A 16,903-nucleotide genomic window follows, 5' to 3' on the forward strand; every position below is an offset into this window, starting at 1 on the left:
GAGATAATCCCTGTGAAATTAAATATGATGATCTATTCTACTTTTCTATATGTTGGCACAGTTACCATTAGTATAAGGTGACATGAACCATCAAGCATCTTTAAGGCATTTTTAAAGAGAAATTTTTAAAGACAAAGCAGCTTTTTCCACATCTTCAAATTTCTTAAAATTCGAAAGCACTATCTGGCTTACAGTGAGATAGAGCTAACCTTTGTCCACATTATTAAAGAAACAATGTCAATTGTTTTCTAGTTTTGTTTTTTTTTAATATTAGTTCATTTAATTATACAGAATAATAAATTTCATTGTAGCATATTCTACATGCAGGTAACATACTTTGATAGTTTTAAATTTCATGAAGTAGTCTGTTAATTTATCATGAGAGTGATATGCTATCAAACATAAACCTTATAATTTCTTACTAAGAATGTTATTACCACAAACACATCATTTCAATAAATATCTGACTGATCAGAAAGAAATTCCATAAACTAAAGTGTTTTCTCTGTAGTCATTCGTTCTTTTTTATAATGGGCCAAATTTCCATCTCATTTGTTTAAATTATCTTCCCTTCTCTCTGGTTTCATGGTCTCTCTGTCCCCCTCTCCCTCTCCCTCTCTCTCTCTCTCTCTCTCTCTCTTTCTCTCTCTCTCTCCTCCCCCTTCCTCCCTCCCTCCCTTCTTCCCTCCCTCCCTTCCTCCCCCCAATCCTTCAACCATTTGCTTCAACATTCCTTCATTTTGGTTATTGTGGTGACTACCACAAAAAAGTGCATAGTGTCCATCAGTTGATATTATATGCAGATGTTTTGTGTAACATGGATTGCTACAGTTTACAGACATTTAGCTATTAATAGCACTGGTTATTTTGTAAAATGAATGAGAAATAAAAATATTTTAAAATTATCCATTTGGCCAAAAGATTCTTATCATCAGGTATTTTCATATTAATAGAATTTTGTAACTGGACAATTATGACTTTTGAACCAGATTTGTTAAGGTGACCTTTTAAAAAAGTACAAATCCATGGACCCAATATAATGATAAGTACATTGGGTCAAATTTTGCTGGCCCAGAAACTGAAGCTAGCACAGCTCGGTTGTAATAGTAAATGGTGCACTAAGCATAGTTTAATTTGTCCTGCAGGCTACCATGAGAAGGAACTGTTTTAAACTGATTTTAGACCTGGCACTTGGCCAGCTTTCTGGGTGATCTCCCAAGTGTGAACTTTCCCCACCTTCTGCCCCTCCTTTCCTTCCTGGAAGTGGTTGATGGAAATGGGTTACATTGATAATTACACAAGAGTGTCAGTTGCACACGTGGTTGACATAACAGAACTATGCTGATTTCATCCATCATGTTATAATAGTGATGCCCTGCTGTAAGTTTTGTGATAAACACTGAAAAAAAGAGATGGGGCTAGTATCTTTATTTCTGACTCTGAAAATACAACTTAAGTCCTTGCTCCTTGGAATTTGACCAGGATATAAAAGCTACTTTCAGTCAGGCAAGCTAGTAAGACAATCCATGTGATTTCTATCCTGTAGAATATCTATTTTTTTTTAATCCCAGAGAAATAATCATTGCATATCTACTCTATTTTATATACTTTTTATAAACACATTAAAAATTAATAGTATATTTCACCTCTTCTTCTCAGAGCAGTAGTCATGGTTCTTTAAATCTTAGATCCTTATTTCCAGAGGATTTTTTTTTTTACAAGAAATCGTCTTCCATAATGCATATATGTTCCATGTAGCTCTTGCCACTTTGGTGTAAAGACATTTATTAGATCAATTCTATTTTCGGTTCTAGAGAAGAAGCTAAGATTCTTGGCTTCTTTCTCATTTTCCTAAATGTTCTGCAGACATTGTCCTGATTCCAAAGTTTATTAGCTGTTTTGTACATGCAGAGATGTTGGTGTGGATAGTCTTCAGCATCTCAAATAAAGAGCTACCCTCTTCTATTTTGTATCTCTGTCCCTTCCATACTGTATTGATGGATGGTTTAAGTGGATGACTGGGTGGATGCTTTTGGCTGAATATTCTTACTTTGACTAGAAAGTTTGAGATGAATGGAGGTCAGTAGTAGTTAGGTGTGTTTTCTAGTAGATTATAAATATTAGTCCATTATAAATTTTTAATTGTAACTAATATTTAATAAGTGCTTGCTTTGTAACAATCATTTTTTGTCAGTTCTGGGGATCAAACCCAAGGCCTCATGTGTGCTTAGGCAAGTGCTGTGACACTGAGCTACACCCCAGCCCATACAAACATCATTTTAAGGGCCTTATTTTACAATTAAGGAAGTCAAGTTTAAAGATAAAGATTATCTAATGTACTCATAATCTGTATAATTTTACATATTATACATAGGTAAATACAATTTACCTTCTTTTTCTTTTCTTTCCTTCTTGCCAACAGTGATTATTTGGTTGGATTTTAGAGACATACGTGTGCGTGCGTGGGTGCGCACGCGCGCACACCCACACACACCCACACACACCCACACACACCCACACACACACACCCCATAATAAATCTAAATAATTGTATCATGCTCTTATAAAGAAAAATAATTTGTAATGCTCAAGGACACATAGAAGTTTAGAACAAAATAGATAAATCTATAAAAGTATGAATTGTCTTTGTGAGAGTACTTTGTTATTATTTAAAAACTTGCCATTATAAGGAGAGGTGCATATTTTATGTAAATCCAATGAACTTATGAAAAGCTGGGCTATAAACTCTTATCTCGCTGACTCCAAAGCCCATGCGTTCAGCTGCTATACACCTGCTTTCCAATCTATTCTCTATGTAACAGCCAGAATGTTATTTTAAAACTCAATTTAAATCATGTCACTTCTCTGCTTAAAATCTTTTAATGGCTTTCCATTGCCCTTGAAATAAAATCAAACTACTTATCATGGCCATGGAAGTTCTGCCCAACTCTCTTATCTGATTGCATGCCACTCTATCCCTCATCTTTATGTTCTTTGTCACTGGAGGCTCCTTTGTTCTTTCCTACCCTTGGGATTTTGCAGTGATAGATGAGCCTAAAAGTCACAAGCTTCAGCTCTTCCCAGTTTTTTTGCATGACTACCTTATTATCCCTCAGATATTGGCTCCAACACTATGTCCTTGTAAACAGTGGCTCCCATTGACACCACACCTAAAGCATCTTCCTGGTTACCCTCCTTTTTCCTATCCATATCTCAGTGTCTTCAAAAGCTCAAATCAGAATCTGGAGTTATCTTAGGTTTTTGTTGAGCAATCACCTATCTTCCCCTTCTCAAACATAAGCTATGTGCCATCAGGGACCTCCTCTGTCTTATCTATTAATGTATTTTGAGCTCTGGGAACTGTGTGTGTAACATAATAATCAAAAAAATCTTTCCAGGCATGGTGGAGCATGCCAGTAATTCCAATGGCTCCCGAGGCTGAGATAGGGGGATCACAAGTTCAAGACCAGCATTAGCAATTTAGCAAGGCCCTAAGCAACTTAATGAGACCTTGTCTCAACATTTTAAAAAAGAAGGGAGGCATGGCTAGGGATGTGGCTCACTGGTAAAGCGTCCCTGGGTTAAATCTTCAGTACCAAAACAAAACACAACAAAAAACAACTTTCTTGCGTACTGAATGGAGAGGACTCTCAGGTATAATCTGCTTGTTCTAAAAAATCCCACCCCCCAAAAAAAAACAGAAATATTAACCCGTTCTAATTTTTTTTTAGGGTCAGTTAATGCACAGTTTTCAAGTTTGTATACCACAAAAACAAATGGATTTGCAGATATTTTGTCTTATGAAATTAGATGTAGCTCAGTGTTGTTCTTTTCACTCACTTTAGCACAATAAACACAGCACGGATGAGTAATAGCCTTTCTCCCCTGTTGAAAATCTTCAAAACAGTTCTAACTAGGAAATAAAATTTATTCACTGAACACATATTCCTCAAGTATCTTAGGTAGTAGGCATTTTTCTAGACACTTGAGATACACCTGGGAAGAAAAAAGATCTTTCCCTTGTGAAACTTCCAATGCTAATGAGGGGAGATGGGCAATAGTCAGTAAACATAATAAATCATTAGTCTATTTTGTACATTAGAAGGTGATGACTGCTACAGGGGAAAAAACAATCGCCTTTTATTGACTATATGTTCTGTGCCTTAAATCTCCCATATGCATTTAAAATTTTTTTTTCACAGAAATGCTCTGTGTTAGGTACAACTGTTTACGCATTTAATTTAACCTAGCACTTAACTGCAATGGGCATTGTGGCTAGAATTTGAAATCCAAGAAAGAAAGCACATTCTGTATACATACACATATATTCTTTATACTATATGAATAACCCATTAATTAGAGAAAGTTATCTGCTTCCAAATAGATTATTTTTGGACCTCTGTGCTGCCCAACTGTTTTTTTACTTATAGGTTATTATAATATTGCCAAGTCACATGAGGAAAAGTATTTTAAAAAATAGAAATTACATCAAAAAGGAAGAGATTATGTGGTTGGATTATTTATTTTATATGCCTAGAAAGTTTTTACTAGCTTTTTTATTTCTTTTTATTGCCCTGACTTGTAAATGTTTTGCCTATTTGTGATAAGGAAGCAGTATGTCTTTTGTCTTAGATTTTACTGTACCTTCTTCTTGCCCCATTCTAACATTTTGCACCTTTATAATTTCTCTAGGTCCTTTTCCTACTTTTACAAGTTAAATAATTAATATTATAGTAACCATGAAAGAAGTGGGCATCTGTCTTAATTCAGTAGTTTATGATTTTAGTTATTATGATTATATAGACCATATTTTAGGTAGCTAGTAAATATGTGTCGTATGAATGAACAATTGGCACATATATATTATAAACAGAGGCAGTTTTTTGAGATATTTAAGGATGTATTTCTGTTAATTGTTTTCAGTAATTATTTTATTAGGAAATATAAAAATAAAGAATAAAATTATATCTATGTGATAAGGAAAAGCATGGAAAGCATAACTTGCACTGCCCAAATATCTTACAGTGTATACTTTGTTACATTCTATTTTGCTTTCTTACCTTAGTCATCCAGTTCAAGAAATCTGAGGAAACCTGTTAATTAAAGTGATAGAAAAGTACATGCCAACAATCTTACACGGACCTTTTTCATTTCTAAATTGTGCTTTTTTTTTTTCCCCCACAGGGAGCTACAAATAAAAAGTAGGTTCTTTAGCTTTAAAATATCTGTGCTTTTTTAAAAATTTAAAAGTGTCACACATACTTCTATATACAATTTCCCATGGCATTTGTGAGCTTTGTAAGGTTTTAAATTTAATTTGAAAAATCAGTGTTATTTTATTATAGTATAATGGAAATGTTGGAATGGGTGAGAAGTTAGCTCTTTGAACACAGAGGCAGCACCTGCCTTGATTACTGCGAATCCATAGCACCTAGAACATGGCACACTGATGGCATTCAGTAAACACACATTAAAAGAGTGCTGAAGGAACTCTACTCCTTGCTCAACATTTGGCAAATACTGTAAAAAAGAAAGAAAATGCCTTAATGTTGGCAGTATGTGCCTGTTTTACTGTCATGGGGAACAATCTCAATCCCATTCACACACACAAAAAAATTGCTTTCTTGGGAAATTAATAGTTATTAAAATAGAAAAAGAATGTTGCATTTATTATAATTTTAGGAAACACTGGGTTAAATGAGTTTATTTGCTTGCTGCCTTGTTTTGTTACAAGGATTGTAAACATCCAAAAGAACCTTTGATATACTCATGTACACTGTGAATCTCGTAAGAAATTTCCATTAAATATAACTTTTTACAGACTCACTTAAATATTTAATGTTATTCCCTTAACCCCCAACTGCACTGATAAACTTTTCTTAGATAATATTTGACTGTGATAATTTTTGACTGACACTTAATTATACTGATATGATTTAGTATAACAGGAATTCTCTTTGAAAAATAGCTCACTATATGGATCTGTTTCCTTTCCAAAATGTTCTCTTCCCACTTGACAACTTTATTTTTAAAAATTTAGAGTCAGGCATGGTGGTACACACCTGTAATCCCAGCAGCTTGGAGGCTGAGGCAGGAGGATCACAGGTTCAAAGCCAGGCTCAGCAATTTAGCAAGGCTTTAAGGCTGTAAGCAACCTTGTGAGACCTTGTCTCAAAATTGGAAAATAAATAAATAAATAAATAAATAAATAAATAAATAGAGCTGGGTCTGTGGCTTATTTGTTGAGCACCTTTGGGTTCTGTAAGCCCTAATAACCAAAAATGGGAGCAGACTTCAAATGGATCAGTAAGCTTTCCTTTATTCAGCAGCAGAGTCAATCAGTCATGTATCAGAGGGGCTTATTGTGGGGGTGAAAAATGTCCCCCAGTTACAGAAGGAGTCTAATAGTTTACAGTGAGAGTGACGTAATTATTGGAGACTGAAGCAGGACAAGTCGGTATGGACAGTCTGGAAAGAAGTTGTAAAAAGTCCGAAACTCATTGTTACTGGGAAGGGATGAAAGCTCAGTTCACTTCTTCCTCTGGGATTCATTGTTACCCAGAGCTTCACTATTTGCTTTTCTCCTTCCAGGACTCATCCGCAGGGGGAGAGGGTAAAAGTCCAGGGCCCAGCATTCAATATCTGCAGTCTCCGTGTTCAGGACACATTGTTGTTGGGAAGGGGTGAATGTTTGCTTTTGGTGGAGATTCTGGGGATCGAACCCAGAAAGGGATGAATATTTGCTTTTTTTTCCCCTTATGGCCCACTTTACTAGGATAGGATTTACTGGGAGAGGATCAGTGATTAACTTCCTTCACCCTTCTCCTCTGGGTTGGACAGTTTTGGGGAATTTTCATTTTCCACATCCTTCAGGTTCAATCGCCCACTAAAAAAATAAAAATAAAAATTAGAGTCATTAAAACTTCTAAGGATTTAGGAAAAAAAGTGCTGTGAATGTTTCTCCAAAATTCTCTATCAGAATTTTAAAACTTACAAGAGTAAAATAAATCACAATGGGGGGAAATACCAAGTTTTTCACCACTTGAAAATTAAAAATCTCTAAACCTCAAAAAATGCTGGAGTTAAATATTTATTCAAAATAAGTCCAAAAGTTATTAGCATTAACACATATAGAGATTGAACAAATTGGTAAGATAATTAGCACTAAGACAATAATTAATAGGTAGATGAAGTTATTGAAAAGATAATTTGAAAGGTTAGCATACAAATGACTAATAAAGTTTTTGTTTAATGTTTAGTTTCACTGATGCAAATTAAAAAGAAATACAAATTATATTGAGTTGCCTAGCGCTGAGGTTCCCAGAATTTCTTGGTTTACTGTGTCCTTAATATTTTAGTAATTTATCAGGGTTTCTTTAGGCCTAAAAGAAATACCTAATAGTTTCATTTAATAAGTAGTCAGCTCCAAACAATTGATTTTTACAATCTAATGGCCATTTTTAAAAAATGTAAATTGGGAAACCAAAATGATATTTTTATTTCATTCTTTTTTTTAAATTTTTATTGTTGGTTTTTCAAAACATTACATAGTTCTTGATATATCATATTTCACACTTTGATTCAAGTGGGTTATGAACTCCCATTTTTACCCCGTATACAGATTGCAGAATCACATCAGTTACCCATCCATTGATTTACATATTGCCATACTAGTGTCTGTTGTATTCTGCTGCCTTTCCTATCCTCTACTATCCCCCCTCTTTATTTCATTCTTAAATAGCCAAGGTTAATTATAAGTAAGATCATGTGCCTTGGGGATTGTACAACTTCCCAAACCTTGGAAATAGTTTGTATAATGTCACTCTTTTTTCTTATTCCATGTTGAATTTGACATAGTAGTTACATTGTATTATACCAGCAGTTAAAACCTAACTTCACAAAAATGCAACATCTTTGAAAAGAATATAATATGCTGTGGTGTTGAAACTGAGCAAGTAGTTTGTAGATATCTGAGAGGTGTTTATTATTTCCCTCAAAAATAGAAAGTATCATATGTTCTCTACCTAAGAATTTGCTTCAGTACCCCAAAGTTCGTTGTTTGGACATAGACTTTGCATGTTAGCAGAGAATTTACTGTTTTAATGGGAGCTCTCTGTTAATGACAGTATGGTGAAATGGTTCTTTCGTATACCTCTCATATAAATATTAATTTGCAAGACCTTTTTTGAGTCAGCAGTATAGCAATAGAGATTAAAAGCCTTAAAATTTGCTGGGCTTGGTGGCACGCACCTGTAATCCCAGTGGCTCAGGAGGCTGAAGCAGAAGGATTGCAAGTTCAAAGCCAGCCTCAACAACTTGGAGAGGCCCTCAACAACTTCATGAGACCCTGTCTCGAAATAAAAAACAAAAAGAAGGATTAGGGATGTGGCTCAGTGGTTAAGTATCCTGTGTTCAAAACAAAACTTTATTTTTTATTTTTACACAAAGTCTATACCATAAAATAGACCACTAACTCAAAGAGTAAAATTTATGGATAAAAACAAAAAAAAAATGTGCCATATGTTAATGCTCATCTTTCTTCAGATTGATTTATAATTCCATAAGCAATTATGAATTAAAATAAAATATTAAAAGTCCATTTTGATAAAGTACATACATTTAATTTTATTAAAGGAAAAGGAATATAATATATGCATATTCTCTGTGGCTGATTTTATGTGTCATGAAAAGTGGTAAATATGTTTTCTGTATATGGATGTTTCTTTGTATGTTTCTATATGTTTAAACATACATACATCTATATAAAGAATAAAACATTTACCAAATATATTAGTACTATTGTAATTTGTTTTATAGGTTCACTAGGAAAACTCTTGAAGTGACCTATTTCAAGAAAATATAAGTGAACAAGGCTGACATGGCTTGGTTGTGCTATATATCTTCATAACACCTTATGAACTTATGGTAAACATTCCTGTTTCAGTATTCTTATGGCCATTTGACTTGTTCTTCTGGAAGTTATGTGGGCACTCTAAGAGTATAGGAATAGCTATTTCTTTATTTCTAATTCTAATTCCTTATAGAGACAGGAAAAATACTAGTAAATGCCAGCAACTTTTTTATCTAATTGAATAGTTGGCAGAATCATCAAGTGTTTTGTTTTGTTTTCTAAAACTTCTATTTTTACCTTAGTCCTCAGGTCAATAGTCTATATCTACATCTCTGACAGATTATATCTTCAATTTTCGTTAATGTAGGATTTTTGCTAGGGTAATATGGAAATGGAACATCATTTTAAATCCTAAGGGCATTGGAAGCATAATGCAGGAATATTGTGAACAATTTTATGTCAATAAATTCAAATAGATGCACTGAGTGAATTTCTTAAAATATAGAAATTATCACAGTGTACTCATGAAGAAATAGATATTTTGAATAGACATATTTATTCTAAGAATTGAAATTGAAATTTAACACCTTCCAACACAGTAAAGTCCATATGACTACACTGGTAAATTCTGTCAAACATTTAGTGAAAAGCATAATTAAGGGGAAACACTTGCGAAACAGATTTTTCCAGAGAATAGAAGAGGGAGGAGTACTGTCAAATGAATTTCATGAGTTTGATATTACCCTGATACCAAATCGAAGACACTACAAAATATGAAAACTTTATCTTATAACCCTGTTGAACATAGATGGTCCTTAATAAGACATAGCAATGATCCTTAATAAAAATTTAGCAAATTAAGCTTGTAGTTATGTGAAAAGAATAATATATCATAACTAAGTAGGATTTATCCCAGTTGTTTAGCACCAGTAATAATCATTCAATATAATTCTTTGTATTAATAAAAACAAAAAGCAAAAAAAATGTATAATCATCTTCTTAGTTGCACAAAGAGCATTTGATGCAATTCAGCGTTTGTGCACAAAAAAAAATTTTAATAAAAATTTAGTGATAGAATAGAAAGGAGCTTCCTCAACATGATTAAGATCATTTGTGATCTTAATTCTAGATGATATGTCCAACTATATAGAAGTACCAAGGGATCTACCCAAAAGTTTCACTAAGACTTTAAAATGCAAGGAAAATGTAAACATGGAAGTGCAGATATCTCTTCCACATGATGAGAAGAAAGTGAGTGTATTTCTATGTGGAAAGAATGAACAGTTTAAAATTAGAATTCAGTGCCACTTACTAGAGCATCCAAAAATGTATGAAATACTTCAAGAGAAACTTAAATATGTTATAAGAACTATACACTTAAAATTCTTAAGCATTTCTGAGAGAAATTAATGAAGACTTAAACAAATGGAGAGATAGATCACCACCGTTAAATAATTTTTCCTGATATTGAGCCTATCACTTCAACACAATCCCAGTAAATACACCAGCAGCCTTTTTTTGTAGATATTGGCAAACTCACTCTGGAATTTGTTGAGATACAAAGAACCTCAGTAGCCAAAAAATTTTGAAAAAGCAAAGATAGATGACTTACCCTACCCACTCTAAAGACTGACTAGTTAAGACTTGATCTGTTGGTTTAAGGATTGACATAAAGATTAATAGAATAATAATGGAATAGAGTCCAGAGTACCCCCAAATACATGGCAAATTGATTTTCACCAAAAATATTTTAGTCTTAAAGTATATTGTTTTCTACAGATGGTGCAAAAACAACTAGGAATCCAATTTTTTTTTAAAAGAATAGCATTAAGGCTCTTATACTATATACCATATAATTTGAAATAGTCACAGACTATCTGTAACTACAATAATGTGTACATTGTATGTATATTTATGTTCTCTGTATACACACATATTTTGTAATACCTGCTATATATATATATATATATATATATATATATATATATATATATATACATACACATACACATACATACACACACATTTTCATTTCCTGAGAGCTAAAGGGCAAGCATCTAAATTAGAGACCCTAGACAAAAGACACAGCTCATGTTTCAGAAATTTCAGAATATCAAGGACAAAGGGATGATGCTAACAGCTTTCAGATAAGCAGCCCACATATTAAGCTATATTTGCATCAGACTTTTTAAAAGAAATGGGACATTCGTAGGTCAGTGGAACAAAACTTTAAAAATGTTAAGAGAAAATGATTTCCAGCCTAGAAATTCTATAGCCAAGAAAGAGAGGAAAACATGGGATTAGGCAATCAAGGAAGCCAGTCATGAGGGAATACAAAGACAGTCTCAGGACAACAGTTGTATAATAAACCTAAAGTACCATCACTTCCATTAGGATCAGGAAGTGCAGATAGCTGTGAAAAGGCAAGAAGGGAGTTGGGATGGCACAGAACCTGAGGCACTGAGACCCTTGAGTGTTTAGAAAAATTATTAGTAGGTATGGGAACATTTGGAGAAGGGAAAAGTAGCACTAGGTACAGAAACACAAGCAAAAGTAAAAAAAAGAGACAATTATTAACAAGGAAAAATTGAAAGTTTTGCCAAAAAGGAACTGTAATCACTGTTGAGCCAAGTAGTATATTATGATTGATATTTTCATTAATAATGGAAATTTTCATTTTTGTACTATTAATCAGAAATTGTTATATAACTATTAAAAGAAAAGGAGAATTGAAAGGATGTTTGTAAGAGAGCTGAATCCTTAATTACCAGGACAGAAAGGCAATATATTATCTCAAAACTTGATAAATTACGAAAAACTTATATATTAGTTAGAAATATGGATATAATCACTGGAAGAAGGAGTTGAAATGGTTGCTTTTTGGGATAATTAGATTGCTGGAAGCCAGACAGGAAAGAAAGTATGCATTTCATTAAATTCCTTTTAGGTATCTTTGGGTTTTTTTCCAAGTATGGACATATATATCTGTGGTTAAAAAAGAAAGAAAGAAAAATAATCATTAGATTGAAAATTAAAAGACGTAGGAATACTAACCAGAGTAAGTAATTCCACATTACCATAATTCTGTAATCTATAAGAAAATTGTTACTTACTAGCAGGAAAAAAGTACCATTTCATAACAGGAAAATTTTCAAGATGCATTGTTCAATAAAATAAGCAGATTATAAAATACAGCATATAAGGGCTGGGGTTGTGGCTCAATGGTAGAGCGCTCGCCTCACATGTGTGAGACCCTGGGTTCGACCCTAAGCACCATATACAAATAAATGAACAAAGTAAAGATATTGTAAAAAAAATACAGCATTTAAGATAACCCAGTTTTATAACAAAATTTATCTTTGCATGTATAGAAAAATTCAAGAAGATAATTCAGAAATGCCAAATACAGTTACTTGATTTCTTGGTAAATTTTTAAAAACTTTATATGAATGTATTGCTTCTGAAATTAGAAAATGATGTAAGAAAAACTGATGAGATAAAACTAAAGAGTTACCAAGTGATGTCATCCTTGAAAAGTCCATTTGTAAGTTATTTCTATGAACAAGACACCATTCTAAACTCCTTGGAAGCTACAAAGGTACATGATAGCATTTAATTTCCCAAGTAGCTCACAATGTTATATAGGAGATGAAAATGAATACCATGCATAAAAGACACAAATAATATAAGGTAGAAGAGTAAAAGTGTCCCACGCTTGAATGGCCAATACAATCACAGTTCTCTAGTAAGAAAGATCACTTTTAGATGGAAGGGCATTCAAGAGATTGTTGAGAACGAAGGAAGAGACTTGAAGAGGCAGAAATTGGATTAAGCCACTCAGAAACATACAAACAAACAACAACAACAAAACACCCCAAAAACCTAAGACTCAGAAGTGTAAGTGCAGGGTAATTTTGCTGAGATGGGAGGTATGCTTTGTGGCCAATTTGCATAGGATGCTGAAAACCACATAGAGCTATTCAGTAGAAGTTTGCCCTCAATGAAGGCAGTGTTCAAGAAGGGGGTAAAATAATTACACACAGGAAGAGAAACCCTATTTGAAACATATTATGCTAGCCCAGAATTTAAAGGAAGAGATAAACTTGAAAAACATTGAAGCAGTTGAGTTCACAGAAACTAGCGATATTTGGAAGTGAGAATAGGAGGCAACAAAAGTGGCCACATTATTGTGAGTCTGGATTATTAGACTAGTTGCCACACTAACACAAAAGGGCTGCTATCAGAATAAGGAGGGAGTTTTGTGGAGGAAGATAATTGTAGATATCTGAATGCAAAATTTGATTTCAGGGGACTATCCATGAAATGATATTTAAAAGGCCGTAGGTAATATAGTTTTGAATTTCAGTCAGTCACTCAGTAAATACATATCTTCTCCTACATTTTTAGTAATAAGTATGATAAGCATTATCAATTTATAAGTAAAACATCATCTTTGTCCTATGGAGCTCCTCGTTTGGACTAGGGAAAAACAGATATCAACTGGATCATTATAGAGCAACTGTCATGTCATGTATCAAAACAGATGTTTACATTATGTGGAAGGGAATCTCAAGATCATGAAGAGTGTAGGTGGCCAGCAGGAGTTCACAAACAGGGAATCATTCCACACATGATGTGGATGTTTCTTAGAAATGAAGACTTAATCTAGAGAGCAAAGAGGAAGAATATTATTCTGAAACCAAAATCTGGAAGAACGTGTTTGTCTACAAATTGGGAAGAGGTTGAGAAGCCAGTGAAGGCGAGCACAGAATCGCATTCCAGAAACAAAAAGGAGATTCAAGACACAAGGTGGTTTGGTGGTGACTGAGAAATTAGGAAGTTTTAGAATTGCTAAAAGTTCACTGGATTTAGTAATTAGGAGGCTATTGACTTTAAGATGTTCAATAATATCAGAATGACAGTGTTTTATTTGATGAGAATGTATAATAATAACCATTATAAAAACAAAAATTACAGTACAGGTCCTCTCCTATGACTATATATATGCTATATTTGTTGAGAAAATATGTGTATTTACTTACAAATAAATGAACTCCTAATTTGCAGATAAACTTGTCACGTAGAGAGTAACTATAAAGAATATCTCCTTGGACTTGATACTATTAAGAAATAATATCAAGGAACTGATAGGAAATGATCTTATGAGGATAGTTGGCCATTGCATTTGCAGGGGACGTTTGAAAAATATTTCCAAAGAGTATTCAGGCAGAATGTGGACCTTGAAGAAAACAATTGATAACAGTTCTTAGAAATTCTGAAATGCTACTCCTCCACCCACCCCAACCCCTACCCCAATTTTCTGACTACTATTTTTCCTTTATTGTTTTACTCTAAATGCTCTATCTCTGACAGAGTTTCCTGTTCAAATTTTTCACACTAAATATGGTCCCCATGTCATACTAGCACATTATTCATTTGTTCCATAGAACCAACCATAATCTGTAATACATTGTTTGTGTATTTATTGTCTGTCTTCCTCCCCTGGCTGTCATTTACCTAATATTAGGCGTCATGAGAATTTGTTCTCCACTTTGCCTTTCAGCTTCACCACAGTGTTGTTACAATTCAAATCTATATTGAATGAATGAAAGATAGGAAGATAAGGTAGAGTGTTCCCAAAGCAAATTTCTTGGAGATGGAATAGTTACAAGGCATGTCAAAGTCCAACATGTTACCCAGTATTTGAGTTGTTTGAGTAGTATGAAAATTAAAAGGTGAGAAAATTGAGGCTATACCTTTAGAACATTTGCTCAGATCCCCGTTGGACTCACTAAGAACAAGGAGGAGATGAAGAGAATGAAGTGATGTTTCAGAGTACATCCATGACAAAATGGAAGAAGTAGTAAAGTATATGGGTGGGTGGAAAATGCACTGAGAGCAGTGAAGAGTGTAGTGCCTTTTCCTCCTTGTCAGGGGAGTGGTGAGTCTGTGGATGGTTAGGAGGCAGGAGAAATGGAATGGAGCCATGTTTCAATTCAACTGAGGAGCCATGAAGGTTGCTCATTGAAATAAGGGGAAGTCTAGGAGGACATATTCACAGCAAAACAGAGGTATCATAAGACTGGGTAACAGGACTAACAAGTATTAGTTAGCTACAATATAAGTGTATATTATTAATCAGTTAATAGACACATTTAGTGTAAATTCATCGCTATTTCTAGAAAAAAATGAATAATGCTAATAGTAAACAGGGACTTTTTGTTATGTAGTTCCATATATTTATATTATTTACACTGTTTTGATTAAAAATATTTTCTTGTGTTCTTGTAGTGATATAATTCTGTACAATAGTCACATCTACTTATCAGAAATTATTGGTTCCGAAAAACACTTTGCCTAGTATTTTGTTAAATGACTAATCATGCCTTAAAAAACTTTTAAGAGAATTTACCAAAAAAATATAATTATGAAATAACTTATTTTATTTTGTATAGATCTCAAATACAACCTAAGGATTTTTTTTTTTTTTTTTTTTGGTTTTTAAAATTCAGTCCAGTGAAACATTCAGGTAGCTTGAGTACTTTGTTTTCTTATAGTATTTTAGTTTCTCTTGTGACCAGTCTCATCACCTGGGTTTGTAAGGTGACTGGAGTTAAGGGTGCTATCTTCTGTCATGAAAGAGTTGCCTGTCTTTTCTCTTGGCAAAACTCAGATTCCTGTGGGAGTCAAATGAGAGATGAGGCCTGATTAACGCTGTGTTTTATGACTGAGGGCTTTGGAACAGACCACCTGGCGTTTTTGTTGCTCTGTATTCATTTAAAACTAAGAATCCTAAGAGTCAAAGCGCTCAGTAAAATTCTCATGAATAATCATACATTAAAACCTCTTTCCATAGAGGTTGTTTTTAATCAATTTTATAAAGTTTTGTACAGGAATGTCATAGTACATATTTTAATAGCTATACTGAGATAATGGCTCCCTATTAAGGGAAAATTCATTTCCCAAATGTGAGATGTTTTAGAAAATATCACTTTCATTGTAACTAAATATGTCGGGCTTCCATAATTCCTGTTAATAATCCTGACTCCAACACCTACTGGCTAATTCTTAGTATTATAAAAGCATGCTGGTAGGGAAGAATACACTTATATGCTGCAAAGTTTTACATGTGTGAATAGTCATTACCAAGGTGGAAAGAAAAGAGAAACTCTCTACTTTTATCTGTACTTTTTCTCACCACTTGCGTCTTTTTAATCTTCTTGGTACCCATGAATAATCTCTTTTTGTTTAAACCATGACATTTTAAGTTGTTGCATTTTAATTTTTCTTTAGAAAAATGCCCTACTCTTACAAAAAAAATGTATCTAGGATACTCCTGATTTGTATTTTGAATGAGTCAAAGCTGACATAATTTTGTAAGTGTAAATGTGTTTAGAGTCAGATAATTTGAAAATTGATCATCGGTCCCACAGAGTCGGGAATACAGTCAGAACGTGAGTTTGATTCAGTATTTCCCCTATTGCTGAAGGTACCAGCTGCCTGTCTTCTTAGTGTATTTTAGTCTTAGTAGAAATTTATTATCTTTTCTTGCCTAAACAGGAATGTGGGAGGAGAAAGAGATATAAGTCTGAAAAGCATATAAATGCTTCCTCCAAACTGTCAAAAGTTAGCTGTTAATTTCGCTTTGGACGTGGATGAGACTCACGGCATCCTACCCTTGTTCTCTTTGCAGTGGGTAAACCTCACAAGTGCAACTACTGTGGACGAAGCTACAAGCAGCGCAGTTCACTGGAGGAGCACAAGGAACGCTGCCACAACTATCTCCAGAATGTCAGCATGGAGGCTGCTGGGCAGGTCATGAGTCACCATGGTGGGTAGCAATAGCGTCGCGATTTTCATGCCCTCCTGTGCTGCTCCTGTAGTCTTTTATGGGCTAAATAGTTCCCTCCACCCTTCAACATGAAGATCAAATCTTACTCTGTTTCAATTTAGATCATATTAACTTTGTATGGGATTATCTTTTTAAACACTTGAAATGAGCTGAGCTTTGGGATACATCCATACGTTGCCAACAAGCTCTACTGAGTTTTT

At 33.9% G+C, this 16,903-nt stretch overlaps 1 protein-coding gene across 9 annotated transcripts in view; it reads left to right on the forward strand.

Annotated features, from left to right (window-relative positions):
- The window catches only part of Ikzf2 (IKAROS family zinc finger 2), a 149,949-nt gene that overhangs the window by 111,179 nt on the left and 21,867 nt on the right, over nucleotides 1-16,903 (forward strand). For all 9 annotated transcript variants that reach the window (XM_046462916.2, XM_046462915.2, XM_046462913.2 and 6 more), the window contains one exon: nucleotides 16,545-16,682. In XM_046462916.2, coding sequence (XP_046318872.1) covers nucleotides 16,545-16,682 — 138 coding nt within the window. The remainder of the gene's footprint in view (nucleotides 1-16,544; nucleotides 16,683-16,903) is intronic.

The sequence above is a fragment of the Marmota monax genome, unplaced genomic scaffold, assembly GCF_021218885.2.
Source record: "Marmota monax isolate L192 unplaced genomic scaffold, Marmota_monax_Labrador192_F-V1.1 WCK01_AAM20220418_F8-fsc00136, whole genome shotgun sequence".
Taxonomy (NCBI): domain Eukaryota; kingdom Metazoa; phylum Chordata; class Mammalia; order Rodentia; family Sciuridae; genus Marmota; species Marmota monax.